This window comes from Carcharodon carcharias, chromosome 4 (genome assembly GCF_017639515.1).
Source record: "Carcharodon carcharias isolate sCarCar2 chromosome 4, sCarCar2.pri, whole genome shotgun sequence".
Classification (NCBI taxonomy): Eukaryota; Metazoa; Chordata; class Chondrichthyes; order Lamniformes; family Lamnidae; genus Carcharodon; species Carcharodon carcharias.
Window position 1 is genome coordinate 59,284,393 of NC_054470.1, and position 23,495 is coordinate 59,307,887.

At 45.2% G+C, this 23,495-nt stretch overlaps 1 protein-coding gene across 1 annotated transcript in view; it reads right to left on the bottom strand.

Annotated features, from left to right (window-relative positions):
• Positions 1–23,495, bottom strand: part of LOC121277352 (methylthioadenosine phosphorylase) — a 210,576-nt gene that overhangs the window by 132,391 nt on the left and 54,690 nt on the right. Inside the window, exon 4 of the mRNA XM_041186728.1 lies at positions 18,140–18,307. Coding sequence (XP_041042662.1) covers positions 18,140–18,307 — 168 coding nt within the window. The remainder of the gene's footprint in view (positions 1–18,139; positions 18,308–23,495) is intronic.

Below are 23,495 nucleotides of genomic sequence, written 5' to 3' on the forward strand. Positions count from 1 at the left end.
TCGATTACAGTAACGCAACCCCAAATCCTCATTCGACAACAGTCTCACACTTTACCATCCCTTTGTTATGGGTCATCATAGAATAAGAGAAACAAAATATTTATGGTGCAGAAGGAGGTCATTTGGCCAAACATATCTGTTTCAGCTGAAAAAGAGCTAATCCAGCCCACTTTCCACTTTCCCACTTTCCAGCTCTGTAGGTTATAGAGTTTCAAATTAATTTAAATGAAATATTAATCTACAAACCCTGCTATTTGCTCTCTTTGCTAAAGGAAATACGTGCTTCTTATCCACTATCTATGCCCCTCAATTAAATCCCCCCTCAGCCTTCCTCTGTTTCAAAGAAAACAACCCCAGCCTATTCAGTTTTTCCTTATAGCTAAAATTCTCCATTCTTGATCACATGCTGACAGGATGTGTCATATTTTCATACTTGCACTGGAAGCAGTTCAGAAAAGGTTCACTAGGCTGATTCCTGGGATGATGGGTTTGTCTCATGAGCAAAGGTTTTGTAGGTTGGGCCTATCGCAGATGCAAACCTCAGGAGCCTGCTGCAACATAATCTCTCCAGCTGCTGCCGGGTCAGTCAAAGGAAGCCATTTCCCCAGCTCTTTCGCCAAAGTTACGGTCGTCAAATCTGATCCTCATCTCCCCACTTTCATCCTCACCCCACACCAAGGAAACTCCCAGTGAACGTTCTGTTCCCCACCACTAACAATTCTTTCTCAAAAAGCATAAAATAACAAGTTAAATGGGTTTAACTGTTCAGTTAACTACTGAATTTAATCAGTGAATCCCAGTCTCTCAGATCTATAACCTTAACAGTGATGCAAGATGTTATATAATTATTTCAAGCTGAATGTGATTACAGCACTAATCAACAGTCTTGAGATTCATGCCGTTTAATGGCAGTGAACAATGCAGCAAGATCGATAGGTCTAATAATTTCCGTTATTTTTGCAATTTTTTCAAAAGAAGTTATAGTTTCCAATTATCATTGGAGTAAGGCCATCAACATTCATGATATGGGACTCGTCCTCATTGTGAATTGGCCAACATTCAAATGTAGGGTTCATCTCAGGAAGTCAGCCAACTACATTCATCTCCAAGCAACAATCTGTAACCGGACGTCACAATCTTGCAGCATTTCAGTTGAGAGAGGGAATAATAGCTGAAGTTAAAGTGAATGAAATACTCTAATGTATACGACATTTTTGTACGTAATATGACCTTCCACATACCATACATGCAAACATCCTGATGACAGTCAAATCCTTTAAACTCCTTCCTAACAGCTTAGAAATAAATGATCGCAAAGCAAAAGCCAGCTTAGCAAAAGAGTTATGTTGTGTTTTGATATTACAATAAGCAAAGCTACACAATTATTCCTGTAATTGTAAATATGAGAAAGTTACTGATTTGTGATAAATTTACAACAAAAGTCACCACATTCTCAAGGATAATTAGGGGTAGGCATTAAAGCTTGCCAATGACTCCCACGTCCCATGAACAATTAAAAAAGAACAATGTTCAAACTGGTACATTTCTCCCTCTACTATATGCTCTACTTCCAAAGCCAGTAATATTCCCTTTAGCAACATAGCTTAGCTCCTTAACAATGTCCCCTACTGATAATCAGTGCTCTGCTAATATCATTTTGATGCGATCACAAAGCAGGATTCCATTTTTTTTGTTCAAAATTATAGACAATTGGCATTAATTTTTTTTTTTCCTCAATACAGGAGACAATGCCAAGCAGGACCGGTAAAGTCAGAGCTAGAATGTTTCTCATTGAATTTAAAAAATGCGGTTGTACCTTTTCACTGCACTTTTTGCTCTTTTACTGCAGCTGAACAAAAGCAACAGTGAAAGGAATGCACAAAGCCACTGATCAGGAAATGAGTCACTTTGCAATGGACCTGAAATCTGGGTCCAGTAAGTACAACGACCAGAGATAAATAAAATGCTGTTTGTGAAGGCTAAAGAGAATTGCAGTGCAGGTGTAACACATTAACCATGCTGCATGAAGATGAGTAAGTAAAAATGCAAAACTCTTGTAAATCTGAAAAAAACATCTCAAGCCCCAGTTCTAAAAAGAATCCAAATGCCTAATTCTTGAACCAACAAAGAAATGCATTTTTGGCTGGATCTTAACTCAGGACAATTGGATAGAAATTATTTCCTTTGGTGTGACAGTTCACAATAAGAGGACATAATCTTAAATATGAGAGCCAGACTGTTCAGCAGTGATGTCAGGAAGTATTTCTTCACACAGAGTATTGGAAATCTGGAATTCTCCCCACCAAAAAAACTGTTGAGGCTGGGTCAATTGCAAATTTCAAAACTGAGATTGTTAGATTTTGGTTAGGCAAGGGTGTTAGAGGATACAGAACTCAGGCAGGTAGATGGAGTTCAGATACAGATCAGCCATGAACTGACTGAATGTTGGAACAGACTTGTGAGGCTGAATGGCCTCCTATTTTCCTTCCCATGTATTTTGTATTTTTTTTAATATTGTGTTATTTCTGGAGATGATGACATAAATCTTCCAAGGGATAGTAATCACCGTTGGATTGCCACTCCACAGCTACCTTCCTCCCAATGCCAGAGCTCCATATTTGTGGTTGGGACATCCGATTCTGGTTTCTCCAGAAATGCGGCGCATACCTGAAATGGAGCTGCTTCTCCGTAGCACTGGATCATCAGGGGAAGACGAGCCACGCCACCTTCTTACAATGCTAGTTGCCATATTCTGCTAAGTAAGGATGTTGAACGTCCCAAAGCTTCTTTGAAAAGCTAGAGAGAGAAGGTAAGGGGGTATGGTAGTTAAGGGTGGGTAAGGTAAGTAGTTATGTGGGTAGAAAGGCATGTGGATAGGGTTTTAGGTGGGTGAGATGGTAGGGAGGCATGTGGGCGGGGTGTTAGGTGGGTGAGCGGTAGGGAGGCATGTGGATAGTGTGTTAGGTGAGTGCAACTCTAGCGATATCTCTTCCTTGCTACAAATTGCTGAGCTATTTAACATTAATAGGGTTGTGAACATTAAACTCATATCGGGCAGATTTCACTACTGAGGCAGTAAGGTCGAGTTGGAAAATTTTCTGACTCGGCACACCCGCCTTTGCATTCAGGCAGGGGAAGGGGGTGGGGTGCAGATGCAGGTGCAAATTGAGGCTGCCAAGTGCTGAGGTGGGCTGTGTAAAAGGCCTGCCTTGGTCCTCTGGGACTTATCCCAATTGTTTGCTTATATTTTAGGCCTTCTAGTCCTCACCCACTCCTTATGACACCTCCATGCCAAATCATATCCTCCACCCACTCCCAATGGACTTTCAATCTCCATGCCAACTCATGTCCCCCCTAAAACCCCCAATAGCCCCTCATACCCTCCATGCCAACTCATGGTACTTCCAATACCCAATTACTGAGTATAGATTCTAAACAGAACCAATGAACTCTATAATAATAATGGCATGTGCGGAACTGCTTAAAAAAAATCCATTCATAATTTTCTTTAAATAAAACTTCTGTTGCTACAACTCTATAAAAGTGTCAATTAACCAGACCTTTAAAGTATCAAGAACAGGAGCTATAAGCACTTGACAGTTCTTTATCTTGTACAAATAAACATTGAGCCATTGACAGAAGAAATCACAAAAAAAGTATTATAACATCACAAAACTGTCACTCAGGTAGAGTTTTCCCTTCTGTCCAACTGTGCCAACAGAGGTAATCCTTTTATGGGAATCTGGGCCATCAGCGAAGGCTCATTATGTACCAAAGTGCCATGAATTGGCATGGAAGGTATGAGAGGACATTGGGAGGAGGTGGGGGGTTGAGAGTTAGCATGGGGTGTATGAGGGGCCATAGGGTGGATAGGCGGATGGGTTGGCATGTACAGGGCATGGGGGTGGGATGTTGTGGTTCACCTTTAAGTGAGTGCAGTTATGTTTTTTGTATACATTACTGGAGGTGATGCAATGTATCATGAGATTCAGACATAGTCTCAATTTTTTCCTAAGTAAACTACCAGCTCAGGCATGTATTCAAGCTCTCCAACTGTGTAACACTGTTACCAACTTCTCAAGTCCTTAATAAATGAGTCTACATATTTTTGTGTTAAGCAATCCTTTGTGTGTGCTTGGCGCCTTCATGTTTATCTACTAAGTAAGCACAAAGAGAAGAAGAACACAACAGGGGGCAAGGGTAAGGCCTTTTGACTTAACCTTTCAAAAGCTCCCGAATCCAGAATACCATTCACAACTCCTCTGAGTCACGCAGGGCGGAATTTTCTGGCCTCACCAATGGCCGGTTTTGTGGCAGGCGGGTGGGAGCGGAAAATTTGGAGTGAAGCCAAAAGTTAGATTCCCACAGGTGGAAAATCAAGTTGTAACTTTCCCCTCGCCACATGCAGAAAAATAAGGGTGAAGGGTTTTTGGGAAGGTTGGGGGCAGGAGGGGATGATAGCAGACAGAGTGAAGATAGGGGTGGGGAAGCCAAAGCCTGACATGAAACAGCAGAGTGTCGATACAGAAGGTGGTGGATGGGGCTCGATTTGCATGAATGAGAGGGGATGCATGCAGACTCTAGAGTATGAAAGGGTGGGGGTGGTGGTTAGTGTGGCACAAGAGGGAAGGATTGCACAGAGACTCATGGGGGTGCTGGTGGGGGTGGGGAGGAAACGGTCTTGTGGTCATTCATTAAAGAGCCAAAGAGCTGAGGGAAAGTCATAGTTCTGGGACTGTTGCCAAGAGGTTGGGGTGAGAGATTAAAGGCAGTCCTGGAGCTCTGAGGGCTATGCTACAGGGCTTGGCATGGCACACATGTTATAGTCCTGTTGCAGTGAGTGGCAAGGCCTGTGGGTTCAAGGGGGATCAGGCACTGCTTGGCACGCGGAGTTTGGTCATAGTCTCACAGTCAGTGGTGACGGGCATGTCTGGCTCAGTACTTGGCTGCAGGAGGGATGGTCATGGCCAGAGGAGGCATCTGCAGCCTGTAAAATGAGGAAAACTTAATAAAAGCAGGGGAACTGAAAACTCTCCTCGGTGGGGGGAGGGGGGCCCTGTATGTGACTGTGCAACAGCCTCAAGATAGGGAAGGTTGAGCTCCACATGGGACATGCGGACATCAACAGTGATGGGTTCGGCAGGGAAGGCAAGAATTTCTACCACAATGACAATGGGATCCAGGGTTACTGGAGGAGGCTGGAGAATCACAGGAGGGAGTTCCACCTGCACATCATGAGGTTCCAGGAAGGCTGGGGGGGGACCAGAACTCTGACAGGGGGAGGGTCGAAGCTGGTATCGAAGTAGAAATGCAGAACCACCATCTTGAGACCCCAAAGTTATGGCGCAGTTTAAAATTGAAACTGGAAAAGAATTTATATGGAAGGATGCTGGGGTAGTGTGGGAAGAGCCCATGGCGGGACTCGGGAGGTGAGGGGACTAACAGGAGGCACCCTCACACTGCTTAGAGTAACAACATGGAAATGGAGTCTTAGCTGACAAAAGTCAGGAATTGTTTATTGAGAAGGTGTAATTCGAGCCATTGACATTTGGAGTGCTTTAACCTGAGAGTGCAGGAGTCATTGGGTTCACAATGAAATTATCAATTTGAGCATTAACAGAGAGGAGTGTGAGAATGGAAGATGCAGCCAACCATGAACAGAGCACAGTTGCTGGATATCTGCAAGATGATCAATGAAAGCCTCTAAGGTGCTTTCTCCAACTGGCATGGCTAACAGGGTCATAGGGCATCCAGTCATTCGAAAAGTGCAGGTTAGGCATAATCAGTATATCAGGTCAGACATAGGAATGCATTAGGTAAGGTTGAACATATCCTGGATGCAACAAGCCTCTTCCAACCTCTCTGGAAATAAGGTGTCAATTACCTGGGTGGCATCTTGATCACCTAGATCTGTGAGGTAGCACCTCAGTTAGAACACGATCAGGGAAAGACAAGTAGCGTGGATGAAGACCTAGGACATTACAGTGGCTTTCTGGTAGTTCTACTATAGTTGCCCATGACTGAGATCCAACTATTGGATCCATGTGTCCACAGAGAGAAGGAGGATTGAATAATGGAACCTGCACTCAAAGCTGTCTCCTTTATGGTAGTGATCCAAATAGGGAGAAGAAAGGCCTGATACTGCCTAGAAGCTTTGAGAAGAGGCCCAGCCTGAGGGCATGGTCCAGGCAGGGCCCAGCAGATCCAGAGGTTGAGGAGTTCAGACCCATCCCATGGAGGTGACTTACACCGAAGACGCCTATCTGGAAATGAGCGAGAGACAATGCCGAGAGATTTGGTGGCTCATATCTGACACATTCCGCAGGAAAAGCTAATGCCACATGGACTGGGAGGACATCCCTTGCTAGTGTACCTCAAGTTCACCACCCCACTCAATTTTTTTGACAGTGGGTCACTCCAGGGATCAATAGGGCACTTATGCGGCATCTCTGAGTCCTCAAACACATAAATATATCGAGGCGGTGATGGATGCCCTCCCTATACAGTAAGGGTCATCATTATGCAAAGTTCATACTAGATGAAGTTAGCCTGGCTGCTAAATCCCTGGGTTTTGCTGCAATCTCTGGCTTCCCGAGATTATAGGGTGCGATTGATTGCACACATGCGGCTTTGAGAGCTCCATGGCAGCAGTCCCTGATGTTCAGGGGTTCCACTCCTGAACATTCAGCTGGTGAGCAGCCATCAGAAGCATATCATGCATGTTTATGCCAGGTACCACAGGAGCACCATGACTCATACATCCTGACGCACTCCCGGGTGCCTCACATATTTAAAGGGCCGCAACGAACACAGGGTTGGCTGCTTGGGGATAAGGGGTACCCACTCAAGCAATGGCTCATGGCACCCGTGCATCGTCCTCAAAGTGACTCGGAGCATAGTTCATAGTTCAACAAGATCCATCATTGAGCAAACCACTGGCATCCTGAAGATGCACTTCCAATGCTTGGACCACTCAGGTAGGGCTCTGCAGTACATTCCAGAGGGTGACCCGCATCATTGCAGTCTGTTGCGCCCTGCACAACCTGGTGCTTCAAAAGAGGGATCAATTACCAGAGGGGGAAGTGGAGGAGGCTGAGAACTCGTCAGAGATTGAAGACTTGGAAGGGCAGGAACCTGCAGAGGGCATTTATGGGAACTTCCAAGTGAGAATGCGATCACAGCTGCAAGATGTGAAAGACATGCCCATTACACACTCATAGCCACAAGGTTCCAGCAGGAGTAAAGTGCAGGCAGGCCAAGCGCATTTCTCCTGCCTCTTAATGACATACCAGTGATCTGAAAGGTCTTTACAACCACTAACATCGAGACCAAGGTCAGCATTGGGCCTTGGACCTCCAACCCTCATGTCTCACTAGGCCCTATCTTTAGAAAGGCCAGCAGTCAAAGCTTCTCAATGCCGGCAGCCCAGGACTGCTCACTGAAGACATGGCCCCGTAATCCAAGAAGACGGCAGCCTCCAAATTCAGTGATGCCTCAACAGAACACCTTTTGGATGCAGTCGAGGTCAACACAATGTCCCCTACCCCGGCTCTGGCCACAGGGAGTCCAGCAAACTCACCAATCTGGCTTGGGAGGTGGTGGCAGCGGTGGTCAGTGCCAACACTTCACAGGAAAGGTTAGACACCCAGTGCGGAAAGAGGATGAATGATCTCATCCATGCTGCCAGAGTAAGTCAACCATCTTATCATTCTCAACTCACACATTTAGAAGCCCATCACACATTCACTGAAATCTCTCTCACTGTCAGCTCAAGGGACATCACCACTCACTCTCTCACACACACCCTCCCATCCCCATCTGGGCTCATCTGCTCTGGAGATCACGTCCCCATCCCTTCCAATGGCTCCCCACACCACATACACATGCCATGCTTCCTTATCATCTGCCCTGCAATGTGTCTTGCTCACACTCTCTCCGTCTGTCTTTACGCAGGACAAGATCATAAACCATTGCTGAGAGAGTTCCCAGACTAGGGGTGGAGTGCCGGAACTCAAGGTCCTCTCTCAGTTCAAAAACCGAGCCACTGAGCTGGACAGAGGACGTGGACCATGCCTGCGGCAACAATAAGGCTGGTGGCAAACACCCATGTGAGGATCCTGCACCAGCATACTGTGGGTGCATTGTCCTATTTTAGAGTTGCCTGCCTTGCACTAATTATCTCTACTTTCTATCATAGGACCTTCAGCCTAGCGCCCAATAGCCTCAACCTGCCAGGCCCTTAGTTCGAGCCCTGAAGACACCTTGGATGTGGATCCTGAGGACACCACAGCAGAAGACTCATCACAGTGCTCACCCACACCCTCCACTAGCACAGAGGCTCACACTCCAGTGGGACCTAGTTCTACAGCAGGCTCAGGGTCACAGTCTGGTGAGCACAGCACACAATATAGTCCACAGCAAGCGGTGGCAGGACATCCGAGGTCACTGGCACTCAGAGGACTTCTGAAGGCCAGGATTCTGCTGAGTCCGAGTCAGATGATGAACCTCCAGACTCAGTCCTAAATCAGCTGGTGGAGCTGCAGCAACATTCACGGGAACATCAGGAAAGGATAAGATCGTAAGAAACAGGAGCAGAAATTAGAGTCTACTCTGCCATTCAATCAAGGCTGATAAGTTTCTCAACCCCATTCTCCCGCCTTCTCCCCATAAGCTTTGATCCCCTTACCAATCAAGAACCTATCTATCTCGGTCTTAAATACACTCAGTGACCTGGCCTCCACAGCTTTCCGTGGCAATGAATTCCATAGATTCACCAATCTCTGGCTAAAGAAGTTTCTCCTCATCTCTGTTCTAAACGGTCTTCCCTTTACTCTGAGGCTGTGCCCTCAGGTCCTAGTCTCTCCTACTAACGGAAACATCTTCCCCACATCCACTATATCCAGGCCTTTCAGTATTCTGTAAGTTTCAATCAGTTACCCCCTCATCCTTCTAAACTCCATCGAGTATAGACCCAGAGTCCTCAAATGTTCCTCGTATGTTAAGCCTTTCATTCCTGGGATCGTTCTCATGAACCTCCTCTGGAGCCTCTCCAGGGCTGGAATATCCTTCCTGAGATATGGAGCCCAAAATTGCTCACAATATTCTAAATGTGGTCTGACCAGAGCCTTATAAAGCCTCGGCAGCATATCCCTGCTTTTATATTCTAGTCCTCTCGAAATAAATGCCAACATTGCATTTGCCTTCCTAACTACCGACTCAACCTGTAAGTTAACCTTAAGAGAATCCTGGACAAGGACTCCCTAGTTCTTCTAATTCTCCCTAATTCTTCAGATTGCAATATACGATGGAGGAGTCCATCCATGTTCAGTCTGAGGTGATAGTGGCAGCATGTCAAAGCAACAAGGTCAACACTGGCAGCCACCATAGAGACCTTAATCCAGGAAAATTGGCCCAGCACTGGCGCAGGAGCTGCACTCCATCATTGTAGCCATTGTTGGCACCCATCAATGGCCGTGTGGGGGTGGCGGGGGTGGGGGGGGAAATGATCTTACTCCAGCTGTCCCTTCTTCTCGAGGAGTCAGCCTGGGGCTCTCAGGCACCCAGAGAGATGGACCGGCAGATGGGCACCCCGGGGCCTTCCACCCAGGTGACTCCAGGAGCGCCCCAGCCAATCCCAATCCCTTTTTCCTGTGACCCCATCACCTCTAGCTCCACAGGTTGAGGAGGGTCCAACTACCACACAGCAGGTCACCCGAAGTAGGCCAGGTCTCAGCCCTCCAGAGGACACCTACCAAAGTCATCACAGACAATAGGGTGCAAGAGTCAGCAGGCTGCCTCCACCTCTGTTATGGAGATGAGGGATGCACCCAGATGTAGCGGTATGGTTAGGAAAGTTAGAAAAATTGGTGGCATGGGTGTTCACAACATGTATATAATGTTCACAAATGTAAACAGAATCGCACCAATTTCACATCTCCTCTTACGTATACCTCCTTTTCATGATGACCTGTGTTGCTGTCAACCAGGTTAGATATGATGGTGCCTCCCTCCACTTATTGCAGACCTTGCTATCATGGGCCTCTCGTCTATATAGTGTGCTTCCAAATCACCACAGTGTGCACCCCTTTTTTGGATCATTCTTGACATCAGTGATGCCTCGACCTTAGTGTTAAGTGTACTTGTGGAAGGAACCTCATTCACATGCTTTGCAGGGTCATGTCTTGTTTATCCTTGGCTGTGTAAAATTGAGGCAGAGGTGTTCTCCTGCCTCTTCTGCATTCTTGAAAGGTGAAGGTGTAGTGTACAAGGAGATGCGTTAAAACATGGAGGAGGGTCATATATTGTGCAACTCCATGTGCTCTGTCTTCCCGCAGGGTTTTCATGCTGTGAGTCCATACTCTGAGCTCGTGTGCGTTCCTGTCTGCCAACCACGTTTATGACTTTCCGAGTGTACATCTGCTAAGCTCACCAATAAGTGGGAGCACCTTGCCCACTCAAGGTGCCGAAGCTCTGCCCCTCTCAGCCACATTATTTCCCTGGAGTTCGAACCTACAACTTTGATCGTTTCTCAGCCTGTAATTGTCTGGATTGTAGCCACAGGGCTCTTGTCACAATGCTGGGATGTGCGTCCCATCACCGAAACACTCACCAAGACATGTGATGCTAATTGCAAGTGGTGATTTTTGACGGTCAGTAGTGGCTTTGACCCGGCCCTGGAGGTGCACATTGTAGCTTTAGACAATGTGTACGGGAGCAATGGGTTAGGAGCAAGGATGTACTGAAGCTGTAGACTGCTATTTATTAGCAGCAACGCATGGTGTCTGAACATTTTGGAGTTCACAAGGGCCAGGACTGGCCAAGAGGGCACAACGTGTGTCTTAAAGAGGAGGCATTTTCACATCTGGCACAGAAGTGGATGAATGTCGTTATCTTCAGGTGGTCCACATGCACAGTAAGGGGAAGATAAAAGCAGGTCAGCATTCCTAACTGAGAGTGCTGGATAGAGCAGAAGGTGACACAGAGGATTGAATCATCTCTGATCAGGTATACACCTGCAGAATGTCCTCAGCTCCCATGCCCCAAGGGTCACTGATCAGTTTCACCATCGAGGTTACACAGAATGCGTTATCCCATCACTGGAGATGGATCTCCTTGAGGAGCTTTGTCACATTGAAGGCACTCAGCTACAAGCCCACTGATGATAGCAGAACAGCTCCTGCCTCTTGTAGGCTGCTGTTGTGACTGGGGATGCTCGAGAGATGCTTGAAGAGGTAGCACCTTTTGACATCTGATACCAGGACTCCCTCCTCCAGTTAACACCTAATCTCAGCAAGGACACATGTTCCCAAGGCTTCATCATCCTGCAAAGCCTGATGTGTAACTATTCACTCTCATATTGAATTGAATGGTTGAAATGAGAGGAATAGAACACTGGTGTTGGCCCACGACAGAGGGCACTTGTCCAAGAGGGTACTCATTGCAACTCATCATCCTCCTGATGCAATCTGGTGGCTATGAGGGCCTCATGCACATGCCTGCCTCATGTGGCCCATTCTATGGCCTCTTGCTCTGCAGCTTCATCCCCTTCAATGTCCTCCTCAGCGAAGGACAGTTCTTCCATGTCGGTATCTGGCAAGTCCTCCCTCTTTGCAGCGCCAGGTTATGCATCATGCAGGAAGCCACGATGATCCCTGAGACCCTCTGGGGACCGTACTTGAAAGCTCAGCCAGGTCTGTCCAGGCATTGGATCACATCTTTAGGATGCCTATGGTGTGCTCCACCAATGCTCAGGTAGCGGCATGAGTATCATCGTAGTTTCTCTCTGTGGCCACCGCATGGGTGTCGTCAGCCATATCCTTTGTCATCAAGGATCCAACCCTGGATCCTGTTTGGTCCTTCAAAGATGTCTGGGATCTGCGATCTCCTCAAGATGTACGAGTCATGGACATTTCCTGGGTATCTGGTGCAAACCTGCACAATAAGTTTCTTATGCTCACAGACTAGCTGTACATTGAGCAAGAGGAAACCTTTCCTGTTTATGTTTTGGAGTGCCTGTTGCCAAGTGAGGCGTTTGGACTCTCATTCACTGCACTCTAATACCACACTCTTTTAGAATACACATGGGGAAAAGTGCTTAGTCAGGAGCTGAGATTATCTGAGGGGGGCCTGAGGCCTCTCTTCTGTGAAGCTGCCAGCGTCACAATTCTAAGACACATCTGGAGCTTGTCCAGTCACCCAATTGCTCTGGAGTGCGTTACTGCTCTAGCAAATTGCCACACTGTGAACAAGGGGTTAATACAAGAGGCAGAATCTTCGGGTCGGCAAGCGGGGGCGGGCCTCGCTCACCAATGCGTAAAATGACACGCGGTGACAAGGGGCATGCGTCCTGACGTCACCGCACATCATTCAGATTTTCAGGAGTTTCAGTTCGGCAGGCGCATACCGGAGTCGGCTGCGCACTTGCCAAACTGACAAAGGCCTGTCAAAGCTATTTAAATTCCAATTAAAATAATTAACTGAGCAGAGGCGGCTTTCGCCTTTATCATGAAACCTCAACCACGGGCAGGATAAGGTTTCATGAAGGTTTTTAAACTTAACTTAAAATTTTTAATAAAATTCATAGACATATCCCAGCTCATGTGATACTGTCACGTGAGGGGGCATGTCTTAAAATTTTTTTTTTTATTTCAATTTTTAAAAATCAACTTAATTTCCCTGAGGCAGCTCCAACTCAGCCTACGCCCCCCCGCCTGCACAAGGAGTGCTCAGCGTTTCCAGGTGTGCAGCACGCTGGGCGGGCCTTAATTGGCCCGCCCACATAGAATGGCGGCACGCAGCTGAACGTGGGCAGCAATGGGCTGCACACCTGTCTGCTCCCACCCAACCCACCCCCACCGATGGGGAGAAAATTCTCCCCAAGAAGATCGATTAGTGCCACTTCGCTGGATTAGTCTCGCATGAATGCACGACATAGCTTCACTTTCCTGATTCCCTGCACGATCTTTGAAAGGCTCCTAACATGTCTCAGCTGTGCATCTCCCCTCATCTGGGAATACACAGTTCAGTTGGGTGCCTCTTTAATCAGCCCCCTCCAGTCCATGCACATGCCCTCCAATCGGCCCTCGAAGCACTCATCAGCAGAGTACCTCACTTTAATTTTGTACTGCACCATCGCTGCAGGTTGGAAGATGGTGGTGCTGTGGTCTCACTATCAGACCAGCTTGGACCCTCCCCGTAAGTGTGTGGTATTCTCTCTCACCATCCTGCAGGAGTTTAATGTTCAGTTTTCCCTCCCTCAATTCTCCCCTTGTATTCTTTGATCCCATTGTGATGATAGTGGATATCCTTATATTAACCCCAGAACATAGTAAGGTAAATGTGCCCATGCCCCATGTAGACCTCACCCCTCCCCATCTTGCAGACACTTGCACGGTTTGACATCCACACCGCCCTCCCACCTGCTGACACACTAATGCCCCTACAATATTTTTTCCCCCATCTAAAGGCTGCAGATGCCTCCCCTGACTGAGTGGGCCATCTGCGGCCCAGTAAGATACCAGTCACCCCACGGACCTAGGCGTGTGATGTTACAACAATGCCCTACACGCAACATCCTGGGTACGACAGAGACTGGACTGACATGCCCTCCCCCTGGACCGGGACAAGGGCAGCCTTTGCAAGCTCAACAGTGAAGCACTTCTTCACTCAGCGATCCTCCCATTATGGCCCAAAATCACTTATGTAAATTCTACTCTCCTCCACCCCAGCCTGGTGCTGAGCACACTTCCCAACAACCCCCGCCCCTCCAAGTCATGGTGTTTGAATGCAACCTTCTCAACTCTTACCCCCAGTGGACCCCTTGCCCTGTGGCCCCTTCCCTCGCATCAGGCCAGTTTCCCCCCTTTTCAGTGGAGGCCTTGCCTTGCAGCACATTAAAAACCCCACCTTACCACTAGTCTGGTAGGTAGAAACTTGCCTCAACATCCGCCCTGAAAAAGTGACATGATGCTGGCTGCGGCACCTGGCACTGAGTCCCAGTTGCCCTGAGCACTGCGCCATGCAAAATAGGCAAATAAAGCTCTAAAGCATAAGCAAGGTGCAGGTCACCAGTTGCATATCGCTTATATACCGTCGTGAAACGGGTCGAAATATTTAGGTGCGACACGCCCTCTTGATCCAGTGTTTTGCAGGGGAGTGGGGGGATTATTCTGGCAAGCAGCCCTTATAATGAGATGCAAATGTATTAAAATGATGGTTCCTGGTGTGCCACAGCGGTGAACAGGACCTGCCATTGAGGGCTGGAGCGGGCAACCCTGGACTGCTTTTACGATGGCAGTAAACTGATCTTTCTAATCTCACGATAATTTCTGCTTCTGCCCGCCATGACTCGTCCCAGGAAATCCCACCCATCGTTTCAGTATGCACGTGGTCCTTTCGGTTTGTGTCTTTGTGGAGACAAGGGCTTATTATATTTTCTGTAATACTTCATGCATTTCAAACCAGCACCATGGCTCAAAAGGATATCTCTGCTCTCCAGGAAGCAATCTCCTCATTCTCCCATGATGGGTGAGCCAGGGGCAGTTAGCGACTCTCAGTGACTAAATGCATTGTGGCTACTTTCAGAGTACCTGCCATCTACCTGCATGATGTAGACCCGGATGGTCATATGAAACACACATGTTGCTTGGATGGAATCCCATCCTATTCATAAATGCCACTGCATTCCAGAAAGGAGCTTATGAGGTCACATGGGTTCCATCAGTGGTGTCCCGTACCCTTGTTGACCCAATTACCATAAAAATGTGAACAATTCTCTCCTACTCCTGGGGCTTCCTTTGGAATACTAATCAATGAATTTGTCTTGCAAAGCAAGCTGCAGGTAAACTGCAGGTGAAACGTAGGGCAGAGTGAGGAGTACATCATGTTCAAACTCCTAATGAAGCCCACATGCTTCAGCAGGACAGCCCGGTGAGGAAAATTTTAGGCAGCATGCTCCCTCTGAACACTTCCAGAGCAAGAACTTTCTCAAATATCCCACCCCTGCCCCCATGGTGCCATCATAAGCTCAGGTATTTTCTTTTTAAAAAGCACATCTCTTGAAAACCTGAATTCAAGTGAAACAAGGTTCTTCAGGGGAGGCAGTGGTGTAATGGTATTGTCACTGGATTGGTAATCCAGAGACCCAGGGTAATGCACTGGGGACCCGGTTCAAATCCCACTACTGCAGATGGTAATATTTGAATTCAATTGCATATTTAAAAAAAAAATTGGGAATTAAAAGTCTAATGATGACCATGAAACCATTGCCAATTGTCGTAAAAACCCATCTGGTTCATTAATGTTCTTTTGGGAAGGAAATCTGCCGTCCTTACCTGGTCTGGCCTACATGTGACTCCAGACCCACAGCAATGTGGTTGACTTTTAAATGCCCTCCGAACAAGGGGAATTAGGGGTGGGCAATAAATGCTGGCTTAGCCAGCGACGCCCACATCCCAAGAACGAATGAAAATAAACAGAAACAAGCTGTGGAAATCTGAAAGACTGGTTTACCAATTATCCAACGGCAATCTGAAATAGACAAGAAAAATCTCTTGTAAAATAAACCACCAACTGATAAGGTTCTGTCCAGCAAAGAAGTGTCTTCCTTTCAAACTATAAATGTTGGAGTTCCCCGCTCATTTAACTGGTACAGATGGTGCAGTTTTCATAAACAAAATCTCATTACCATGTCACACTTGGTTTAAAGTGGTTTTACAGAAATAAAACTGATCAAACCACATCCTGAATGAGCCAGCATTCTGGACACAATCACGAGCTAATGCTATATTAAATCTGTGAAACAGATTTGAACCTCCTACATCCAGGGCTCTCCACTCTAAACTTAAACTGCCACAAAACAAATGTAGGTGCAATGCTTTTAAATGTATGGATTTCCTGTAAACTGATGAAGATATAGCAAGTTTCTAATGACTTTTACGTCCATTTATTTAGTGATATAAGCAGAATACAGCAAAATCCAAAATATACAGTAACCAGTGATTCAAACACCTCATACTATAGTCAAAGCTCTATTTTTGCACCGCTTGTTTTCTTTGACAAATATAAAAGAAGCTTTTCAGCACAGAAAAAGCGAGGAAGTTTAGCAAATATGTAGTCTGCTGCAAAGCACAATGGGACATATCATAGCATCAGAAAGATGTCACCTTGATGAAAGCAGCAGGTGGTTAGGATTTTTTTTTTAACAGAAACATTTAGATTGATGAACATATTTGGCCAGCTACAAGAATTCCTTTGAATTTCTTTTACTGCCTCCTCTCGTTATGCTTTGGTTCCAATTCTCTTATATTCAAGTTTGGGTTGTTTCACTTTTATGTCCCACTACTGTTTACTTTGCTCCTTTGCCTATTTTTTTCTGTTCATCTCCCCCTTATAATTTCAGTGGGAAGGAGAAGGGAGGAAATTAAATTGCAGAGGCAGCAGATTTAAACAACAAGAAAGGAAGATAGCCAAGGGTAGCGATGTCCAACCAAGAGTTAGTTCTTGGGTTTAGTGGATCCAAAAGCTACCTCTTCCAGAGCCAACTTTGAAAGTTATGGTTTGCAATTCTAAATGCTGGTATTTCTCATCCAAGCTCAGTCCTACTAATGAAACTGCTATGTAAAGGTTGCCTCGTATGTTGTCCACATCTTACCACGGACCACCATAGGGTATTCCCCTCCCACAAACTCACTGAAAATTTACTAAAACAAACCAAATTCTCAGGAGACTGAAAAAATGAAATGCTTTGTAAACAGGAAGCACACTCAGATTATCATGCAATTAACCATGCTGCATGGACACGTGTCAAGTCATGGAGATGCCCTGGACCTTTAAAACTGGTGTGTGGGACATGGGCTCAGATGTCCTGGTCCCACTTCTGACACTTCCTATCTTTTTCTGGTAGAAGAAAGGGGACTGGGATGAGGGACTCCTTGCTGAGTTCAAACAGGCCCTGATTTCACTGCAGCTAGTCCCTAACCCATAGTGTGGCCATAACAAATTTATGGAGTAACATAAAGGCTCTTGAAGGGTTGATAAGGTCTGTATAACTGTCATAATGTGAAGTCATTTATGTGCCCAGTCCCTTTTTTTTTTAAAAAGGTTGTCGTGACAGAGAGTTGAGAAAACTCTGTTCTAGCAATTTCAATAGCTGTTTATTGATATTTGCCTAAGGGCAATGCTTGGTTGATTTCCATAAGCTACAATTATCTCAGTAGGAAGAGGTGGGGGTTCTAAGATCACAGTTTGAATGACAGCTCAAAGAGGTTATTATAGGATTAGCTGTCTTTAATGTGGGGTTACAAATAGAGTTTTTTTGTTTTTATAACAGATTAAGCACTGGAGGAGAAGTAAGAGTTTTGTTTCTGCTTTCATCAATTGTAGTGTTTCTTTTAAAATTGTGAAGGCTGTATTAGGTATTTATTTCTTTATTTTTTTTCATCTCAACATGGCTTTGGAGGCCTGCCCATGGTGAATACTGGGTGAGTTCGTATGGAGGTTGCAAGGGCCAAGGGTGGTGGGTGGGTTGGTATGACTCGGCATTAAGTTGTCATGGGGGTCACAGGGGTGGGGGCGAACATGGATTGGCATTAAATTGGCATGCAGGTGGCATAGGGATGGGTGAGGGTATGAGTGATGAGGATTAGAGAGCCTAAAATGTAACAAAACCACTGGGACGAAAACCAAGTCGGGCCTTTTAACCAACCTGCCTCAGATCTCAGCAGCCCCTGGGACCACCTCTGACTCGAGCTACCTGCCTCAGTAGGGAAAATCTGGGCCACTGTCTCTGAATCTTATATTGCTCAAAATGGACAATGAACGAGGGGGATGGGGAGTGAAATGAGAACCCTTGTAGATACAATCTAAAGAAAAAAAATTATGAAGGAGTTAAAACAGACTATTCTTCTTTATTTCTTTGGAAAGATTTTACCTGTGGGCTACTGATAATGATGTGGAGGTGAAGGCATACAGAAAATCAAGAGGTAAAATATTTGCTTGCAGCCCTGATTGGTTGTCACTTTTTTCCCTGTTTAATAACCACAATACACAGTATGTTACACCCCAATTTGGAATGCTCAACAATTACGCCCACATTCAAACTTTGACATCTGCTTTACAAACAGCATAGAATTAAAATTACCTGTCAATAAATTGGTCGATTATGACAATATCCCCAGGCTGGATTTCTTCCTGCAGAGAGCCACAGGCAGTAGTAGCAATAATATGGGTGCAACCCTCCTGCTTCAATGCCCAGATGTTTGCTTGAAAGTTGACATGTGTTGGCATAATAGTGTGTCCCCTCCCATGTCTACATAATAAAGGAAATTGAATTATAAAAACCCTGCTGTGGGTGATAAATGCATCACACATTCTGAAATAAAAAAAATTATGGAAAAGGGCTGAGAGTATAAAGTCCTTGTGCAACATTAAGCTTTATATCCAATTGTTAATTGAGTTCCAATTTTTTCTATAATAAAGAGGAATTTTTTTAATGTTCTGGTCATTTCTGCTGAAACACAGAACACAGTTCACCTTTTCTTCTGTCGCCATTTTCGATCGGAAAATACCAACACAGCATTAACATTTAAAAAAAACTATGAATTATGCTTTAATATTCCATTTACTGTTTGCTTCTATCATGGGTACAGCACAGGAGTGCTGCTTTGGGCTGTATTAGAGTGCTTAAGTTGGGGTTTGGTGAGTTAGGGAGTTTGTTGAAGAGGGAAAGAGGGGTCCTTTCATTTTCTACCTTTTCTCAGTAAGAAGAGCGGTGGCCTTGGTAAATAGGACCTGGTGAGTATTTCTTCTATCCTTAATATTCTCTAAGCCAAGGGAAGTAAGAGTAAATGGAGTAATTTAAGGGTAAGTCATGGTAGGGCAGCTCGGCCATGTGCAGTGCACCTCCTGTGCAATGTGCGAAGTCAGGGGCACTTCCAGTGTCCAGGACGACCAAGTGTGGGGGAGGTGTCTCCAGCTGCAGCTATTCGAAATCCGTGTTTCAGAGCAAGAGTTGCGCCTGGAGTCACTGTGGAGTATCTGTGGGAGAGCAATAGCGATTTGGAATTCTATCATAAGGGGAACAGATAGACGCTTCTATGGCCGCAGATGTGACACCAGGATGATATGTTGTCTGCCTGCTGCCAGGGTCAAGGATATCGCTGAGCGGCTGCAGGACATTCTGAGGGGCGATGGTGAACAGCCAGAGGTCATGGTCCATATCGGTAGCAATGACATAGGTAAAAAGAGGGATGAGGTCCTGAAAGCAGACAATAGGCAGCTAAGAAATAAATTAGAAAGTAGGACCTCAAAGGGTAGTAATCTCAGGATTATTCCCAGTGCCTGGCGAGATCAGGGATAGGAGATTGGGTCAGACAAATGCGTGGCTGATTAGATGGTGTAGGAGGGAAGGATTCTGATTCCTGAAGCTTTGGGACTGATTCTGGAGAAGATGGACAGATTGCACCCCAGCAGGACTGGGACCAACATTCTCACAGGGTTATTTGCTAGTACTGAGAGGGAGGATTTAAACTAGATGGGAATTTGAGCGGGGAGGTACAAGCGAGGGAAACAAGGATAGGAATGAAAGACAGAAAAGTAGAAAGTAAAAGTGGAAGGCAGAAGAAACAAGGACCAGCAGGAAATAGGGCCATAGTACAAATAAAAAGATGTGCAAAATGTTAAAAAGACAACTCTAAAGGCACTATGTCTGAATGCACAGAATATTCACAATAAGATAGGCAAATTAACAGTGCAAATAGATGCAAACGGGTAGGATATGATCGCAAATACAGAGACATGGCTGCAGGGTGACCAGGCTGGGAACTGAATATCCAAGGGTATTTGATATTTAGGAAGGGCAGCCAAAAAAAGGAAAGGGAGGTGGCGTGGCATTGTTAGTTAAGGATGCAACCGCTGCAATAATGAGACAATGTATTGGCACAGGAAATCTACATGCAGAGTCAGTCTGGGTAGATCTAAGGAGCAACCAGGGCAGAAACCATTAGTGGGAATTGTCTATAGGCCTCCAAACAGCAGCGATAAGGTAGGGGACAGCATTAAAGAGGAAAATAGAGATGCGTGTAACAAGGGTGCTACAGTAATCATGGGTGACTTTAGTCTACATATAGACTGGACAAACCAAATTAGCAATAATGCTGTGAATAACTGGAGTGTGTATGAGATGGTTTTTTAGGCCAGTATGTTGACGAACCGACAAGGGAACAGGCTATCCTAGATTTGGTATTATGCAAAGAGAAGGATTTAATTAATAATTTTGTTGTGCGGGGTCCATTTGGGAACAAATGACCATAACATGATAGAACTTTTCATTAGGATGAAAAGTGAAGTAGTCCAACCTGAAACTAGGATCCTAAACCTAAACAAAGAAAACTACGAAGTTATGAGTCGTGAGTTGGCTACAATAGATTGCGGAACTTCATTAAAAGGCATGACAGTGGATAAGCAATGGTTAATATTTAAGGAATGAATGTAAACATTACAACAGTTATACATTCCTTTCTCGCGCAAAAGCACAACAGGGAAAGCAGCTCAACCATGGCTAACAAAATAAATCAAGGATAGTATTACATCCAAAGAGGAGTTATATAAATTTGCTAGAAAAAGTAGCAAGTCTGAGGACTGGGAGCAGTTTAGAATTCAGCAAAGGAGGACCAAGAGATTGATTAAGAGGGGAAAAATATAGAATATGAGAGTAAGCTTGCAACGAACATAAAAGCGGACTGTAAAAGATTATAAAAGTATGCTAAAAGAAAAAAATAGTGAAGGCAAATATAGGTCCCTCACAGTCCAAAATGGGAGAATTTATAATAGAGAACAAGGAAATGGCAGAGCAATTAAACAACTACTTTAGCTCTGTCTTGACGGAGGAAAGCACAAATAAATTCCCAGAAATGCTAGGGCACCAAAGGTCTAGCGAAAAGGAGGAATTGAAGGAAATTATTTAAAAATGCTGGAGAAATAATGGGACTGAAAGCCAATAAATCCCCAGAGTCTGATAATCTACATCCCAGGGTAGTAAAAGAGGTGGCCATGGAAATAGTGGATACATTTGTTGTCATCTTCCAAAATTCTATAGATTCTGAAGAGTCCCAGCAGATTGGAAGGTGGCAAATGTAACCACACTATTTAAAAAAGGAGGGAGGGAGAAAACAGCGAATTACAGACCAGTTAGCCTAGCATTTGGTAGGGAAAATGGTAGAATCTATTATAAAGGATGTGATAACAAGGCAGTTAGCAAATATCAACAGAATTAGACAAAGTCAACATGGATTTATGAAAGGGAAATCATGTTTGACAAGCCTACTGCAGTTTTTTGAGGATGTAACTCGCAGAATAGATAAGGGAGAACCAGTGGATGTGGCGCATTTGGATTTTCAGAAGACTTTAGATAAAGTCCCACATAAAAGGTTAGTGTGTAAAATTAAAGCACATGAGGTTGGGGATAATATATTGGCATGGATTGAGAATTGGTTAGCAGACAGGAAACAGAATAGGAATAAAAGGGTCTTTTTCGGGGTGGCAGGCAGTGACTAGTGGGTACCACAGGGATCAGTGCTTGAGCCTCAGCTATTCACAATATATATCAATGATTTGGGCGAGGGAACCAAATGTAATATTTCCAAGTTTGTTGATGACATGAAACCTGGTGGGGATAAGGGTGGTGAGGAGGATGTTAAGAGACTTCAAGGTGAGTTAGACAGGTTGAGTGAGTGGGCAAATACATGGCAGATGTATTATAACGTGGATAAGTATAAAGTTATCCGTTTCAATAGGAGAAACAGAATGGCAGAGTATTATTTAAATGGTGATAGATTGGAAAATGTTGATGTACAAAGGGACCTGGGCGCCTTTGTACACCAATCACTGAAAGCAAACATTCCAGGTGCAGCAAGCAGTTAAAAAGGCTTATGGTATGTTGGCCTTCATTGTAAGAGGACTTGAGTATAGGAGCAAGAGTGTCTTATTGCAGCTGTACAGGGCCTTGGTGAGACCACACCTGGCACAGTGTGTGCAGTTTTAGTCTCCTTACCTAAGAAAGGATATACTTGCCATAGGTGGACTGCAGCAAACGTTCACTGGACTAATTCCTGGGATGGTAGGATTGTGATATGAGGAGAGATTGGGCCCACTAGGCCTGTATTCACTGGAGTTTAGAAGAATGAGAGGGGATCTCATTGAAACGCATTAAATTCTGACAGGGCTGGGCAGACTGGATGCAGGGATGATGTTTCCTCTGGGTGGGGGGTCTTGAACAAGAGGTCACAGTCTCAAGATATGCGATAGACCACTTCGCACTGAGGTGAAGAGAAACTTCTTCACTCAGAAGGTAGTGAACCTGTGGAATTCTCTACCACAGAAGGCTACAGAGGCCAAGTCACTGAACATATATAAGAAGGACATAGATGGATTTCTAGACTCTCAAGGCGTCAAGGGGTATGGGGAGTGGGCAGAAGTATGGCATTGAGATAGAGGATCAGCCATGATCATTTTGTATGGCGGAGCAGGCTAGAAGGGCCGAATGACCTACTCCTGCTCCTATTTCTATGTTTCTGCAGTCTGCATATGTAAGTTATTATCAAATCAAGAAAGTGTCTTCAAAAGGGATGCAGCAATACCTGCTGTACAATTTTAAGACCTCTGCCAAGATCTTGGTGAAAAACGTCATACTGGTTCTTAATTTGATCACACCAATTGCAAAAAATGTTGGGCATACTAGAACGTTAGCCTAAATTTATATCCCCTGGGTTCCAATACGCAAAGTGTGGCAGAGTGGACTCATCATAACACTTGGAAATGGGGTGTTTAAAGAAAAAAGAGCAGTTATCAATGCATGTGGTAGTGGCACACATTTCCCTTAGATCTGTTGCAATTTTGGAGCTGCAGCCTATCATTGGGTGTGGGTGGAAGGACGAGTGGGCCGAATAAAATTGAAAACTTGCAGAACCCACTCTGGTTTAACCATAGCAAAACAGCAATCAGTCTGCAATAAAACCAGAGAATGCGATAAATTCGCAGCAGCTGAGGATGCATCTGTGGAGAGAAAAACAGAATCAACATTTCAGGTCGATGGCATTTCATTAGAACTGGAAAAAGTTAGAAATGTAATGGGTTTTAAACAAATACAGAGAAAGTGGCAAGGGGAAGGAGTGAATGAAAGAACATGCAGCAAGGTCTGCGATAGGATGAAAGGCAGGAGAGACTAAATGACAAAACAGGTGATGTTGCAAGGCCAAAGAGACAGTAATGGGACTAGTCAAGAAACAAGAGATGGGTCTAGAGGAGATATAAACGGGAACAACTGAATCATTAACAACAACTGCCACCTGAAAAAAGTGGGGACAGGCTGTCTTGGGTTGATGGCCATTTTATTACAAAATGGCGGAGCCATAAACAGCGCTTCACAACAGGAAGTGGAATCGGCAGGATTTTCAGGGAGAGTGGGTTCCCAACAGCCCCACCCTCACAAAGGGATGTCA